This window comes from Sinohyriopsis cumingii, chromosome 17, assembly GCF_028554795.1.
Source record: "Sinohyriopsis cumingii isolate HCF-2022 chromosome 17, ASM2855479v2, whole genome shotgun sequence".
Classification (NCBI taxonomy): Eukaryota; Metazoa; Mollusca; class Bivalvia; order Unionida; family Unionidae; genus Sinohyriopsis; species Sinohyriopsis cumingii.
This window is the reverse complement of record NC_142977.1, coordinates 96912842-96917682: the sequence shown is the minus strand read 5'-3', so window position 1 is coordinate 96917682 and position 4841 is coordinate 96912842. Positions and strand designations below refer to the sequence as shown.

At 33.6% G+C, this 4841-nt stretch overlaps 1 protein-coding gene across 1 annotated transcript in view; it reads right to left on the bottom strand.

Moving 5' to 3' along the window:
• The window catches only part of LOC149779493 (basic helix-loop-helix transcription factor scleraxis-like), a 24073-nt gene extending 20330 nt beyond the window's left edge, over positions 1-3743 (bottom strand). The window contains exon 1 of the mRNA XM_089940178.1: positions 2732-3743. Coding sequence (XP_089796304.1) covers positions 2732-3187 — 456 coding nt within the window. The 5' untranslated portion in view covers positions 3188-3743. The remainder of the gene's footprint in view (positions 1-2731) is intronic.
• Positions 3744-4841: the final 1098 nt, after the last annotated feature.

The following is a 4841-nucleotide window of genomic DNA, read 5'->3' as shown; positions in this document are numbered from 1 at the left end:
ATTAAAATATATTATAAATGTTAGAGAATTACTGATAATACTCGTTCATATTTATGACATAATGTAGTACTACAATCAACAAAGTAACAAGAAATAAGTCTCCTCAAGAACACACCATAGTCTTTGATTGCAGTTGACATGATTTGAAACGTACATGCAGATGAAGAATCAAATTTACAGTATGTCCAGCACACAAAATAAATCATATATCAACATTTCCAACAGTTTAAGCTTAATAAATTCCCCGTAATGTGAGGACGATGAATATTAACATCGAATTTGTAACGAGAGGTTGTAACTTTTACATACTTCCTCGTGGTGACAGCCTATGTGAATTGAACCTTAAAAGTGTGTATATTCCATATGGTTAATAACCTTTTCGCACTTTAGAATTTAATATCAAACAAATATTGAATTTTCAGTACGAGTTTAATTATCATGCAGAATAAAATAAACGTATCAAAATTTAAAAAGCATGTACTAAGTAACAAACAATCAAAAATTGTCATTTTCTAAAGAAAATACTCATACACAGGAAATGTATGATCATAATTGTTTATTCAAATATTTACTGAGGGAAATGGAAACTGTTTGAAAACTCCGAAATTATTTGACCAACAATATAAAAATGTTCCATACCAAAAGAGAAACGTTTGTCTTCATTCTGTAGTCTAAATTCGGTTGTCATATCGATTCAGATTAAAATCACAAACTATATATGAACCAGGCGATCCGACAATTCCTGTAGACCCTTTTCATTACATAATCTAATAACAGCTTTATGGTGCTAACAATAAATCTTCCTAACACGAAATGAAATGTTCCATATGAAAGGCTATTTAACATAAGTGGATAGAGAATTTGAAAGAAAATCAGAACATAAACTTTTATCGACGCATGTCAGATTTCCGTAATATCCGAGATCTCGAATTTGCTGTCGTCGAGAAATGTTTCTCTTTATCGTTATCGTATTGGCTATTAGATATCGGAAACTGCCTAACGTAGTGAAGGTTAACACCTGATTGAACACCTGTTCATGTTACCTGACATGATGGAGGCTAATTAGTACACCATGGAATTGACCAATAGGCGTTTTCTTAGTAAACCTTGTCTGATACAGTTATAGACCAAGATTCATCTACTTGTCCATTCATAACTAAATGCAAAAGACCCGGACCTATGTATACATATGTATATATATTATATATCCGAGAATGCTAAATAACTAAATTCCATGACCATCTACGGAGATCAGATATCTGGGAAATTGCTTTCATCAGTCACTAATTGAACGTGATAATATGATAAAACGCTACTTAACATTACCTACAATTACATGATTAAATTAATTAGTTAATAATTATTGTTATTATTGTGTTCTTAAGATCACAGTTATTGTTATCCCATCTAGATTTTATTATTTGCTACTTACGTTACTATCTATAATTATTCTTATGATACTAATAAAAACAAATGCAATTTTAATTCTGCTTAGTCATTGATGACACGTTTTGTGTCTTTTCCCGAAAGAGCTTTCACTCGAGCGGACCCACGTTATTGAATAAAACATTTTCTTGTGTATTTAACAGGTCATACATTGTGCATATATATATATATATATATATATATATATATATATATATATATATATATATATATGACAAACATGACAAGATTTTAACTACGGTTTTGAGGTCACCATATTAATTCAATACTACTGATTATACAGTTTTCAAAATTCAATATTTTATTTATATATGTTTTGTGATTTTGAACATCACTCATACTTATATGTATGATATTCTTCTGTTTTGGTTTTTTTCTTCCAACATGAAGCATTTTGTAAAATTCAACTTTTTTAAAATTTCTTCGTAAATTTATTTAAAGGTTATCTCTATCAATGGCCCCATTGTATAAATGTCTGTCTTAAATAATACACAATTTATTGTTACAGAATCGAAAATATTTTCTGGTCCATATAATATTTTATTTTTTGTTACACTTAAGATAAACTTCACGCGTCATTTAGAGAGAAATGCAACAAATGTATTATTTAAAATTCTTCATTGTCGAAAAATAGTACCCTTTTCAAACATTTTATGGGGAAAATGGTTTAAATCCGGATGATAATTCAGTCCATGATTTCTGCATCTATTGCACAGCTAGAAATATAATAGTGTTACCAATAGTTTGCGTATAGTTCATTAAAGTTAGAACAAATTAATTTTCTGCCAAAATTCAACCAATATATCTGTCAATAACAACCATTTCTTGGTTTTCAAATAAACTTTTAATTGTATGAAGTGTCAATAGTTATTATTTTTACTCCTGATTTTGTAGATTTCCGTATTATAATGTCTGATTTCGATAAAAGTTAAAGAAACGTTAAATAATATATACATCCAGTACAATGGTATGTATTAAATTGCACGCTTTTTTACCTTACAACATAATAATGCAACTGATATTCCTCATTAGATATAATTTTTATTGTTTCTGTAAATGTTGGGACCATTAAATTGTTATATATTTAAACGTGTCTGTCTTCCCACGTCACTTTCTTACGATTTATATGGAACTGCTGTACGATAAAAAAAAATCTTCTACTAAATAGAAATGTACGATAAAAAAAAAATCTTCTACTAACTAGAAATAAATGTTGGACAATTATATTACCTGAAGTAATCTAATAATGTAAATGGGATATATTCGGGTATATTCGGACACTTACTGCTCTACTTCTGGATGCGGAGAGACAGAAGGTACAGACTGGTTTGGGCATGGAATCCATGCCACCCCTCATCATGGCCTGATGTTTAATGCATGGCTGATCAATACCGTCCGTACCCACCATCAGAACAGTGTTCAGGTGGGCAATATAACTGGTGGCCAGTCTCAACGTCTCTATTTTGGACAACTTCCGGTCAGCCGGTTCCGTGGGAATCAGTGTCCGGAGAGTGATGAACGCTGTATTGACGCTGTGCGTCCGGTCACGCTCCCGGGCGTTCGCTTGATAACGCTGCTTTGGAGGCGAATTTCCAGCTTCATCGGAGTCACCCTGTCCGTTATCCGCCTTCCGACGTTTTCCAGAATTTACAATGGAATCCTCAGAACATCCACTGTCACTACACTCCGATGTAGCTTCATTGTCCTCGTCACATTTTCGTTTCCTGGGATCTTTTTTCATGGTTATATATGAAACTCAAGATTTTCGTAACCCAAGTTGATTTTCAAGAAGAGGAAAATTTCACTTATTCAGCTAGAAGTACATATCATTTGTAGAACATGGCAAATCCCAGACATTTTTCCACATTATTAAGATCGTATTTATTTTCCGTGTTGAGAAATTAAACAATATATGATGGTCCAAGGAATCGAAAGAATTATCACTTTGAAGAATTTAATCAAGCTCGGGAATTTCTGGCTTAATTTCCCTGGTATAGGATTTACCGATTGAACATCCAAGACTGAAGACAACACAGCATAAGGAAAGACCACATCAATCGGTTGTGAATGTTCGACAGACATCTGTTTCCAGAAGGTCACCTTGTTTGTTTTCCAGACAAATATAATGTGTATTCCATTTTCAAGTGTGTTGAATAAAATAACAAAGGGTCCGAAATAATGATGATACAGTCTCAATTTAGGTTGAACTTATTCTACCGATGAGATCCCTCTGGGTCATCATGTCAACTTGGACGATCTCGAGATGAGCGCGAGCGCTGTAAGTGGGCGGGGCTTAGGGGGTAATCAATCATTTGGCCTGTCAAGATCTCAGCACATCCAGCAACTGACGTATAGCTAGACTCCAGGCCAACACAACAGTAAATAACTCGGAACAGTTCTGTCAGGAGTTCAACCACATTGACTTCAAAAAACTTATTTATCTGTCCAACGATTTGTGAAAAGTGTTTTTAGGATTATGTTTAATTTTTAGAAAATATTCTGCTACAATAAATGACATAGCACAAATTATTTCCAGTTTTGCTCGTAAAATACTTTCTATAACTATTGATTACCTAATCTGCAGTATGGCATGCAGTCCGTCTAAAGATGGAAGGACAATGGTAGATATTGAACTTTTAGGAACTCAGTGGTACATGAAAGTAAACACCCTTTCAATCTTCAATACAAATGAACAGAATGGAATCCTCAGTACAAATTATTAGAAACTGACAGTCCTCTAGATTCTTAAACAGACCGACAGTCCTCAACACAAGTGAACACACTAACAGTCCTCGGTAGGAGCAAACATACTTATAGTCTTCAGTACAAATGAACACACTGACAGTCCTCAATATATATACAAGAAGACACTGACAGTCCTCAATATATATACAAGAAGACACTGACAGTCCTCAATATATATACAAGAAGACACTGACAGTCCTCAATATATATACAAGAAGACACTGACAGTCCTCAATATATATACAAGAAGACACTGACAGTCCTCAATATATATACAAGAAGACACTGACAGTCCTCAATATATATACAAGAAGACACTGACAGTCCTCAATATATATACAAGAAGACACTGACAGTCCTCAATATATATACAAGAAGACACTGACAGTCCTCAATAGAAGTAAACAGACTGACAGTCCTCAACACAAGTAAACAGACTGACAGTCCTCAACACAAGTAAACAGACTGACAGTCATCAACACAAGTGAACATACTGACAGTCCTCAACACAAGTAAACAGACTGACAGTCATCAACACAAGTAAACAGATTGACAGTCATCAACACAAGTGAACATACTGACAGTCCTCAATAGAAGTAAACAGACTTATAGTCCTCAGTACAAGTGAACACACTGACAGTCCTCAATAC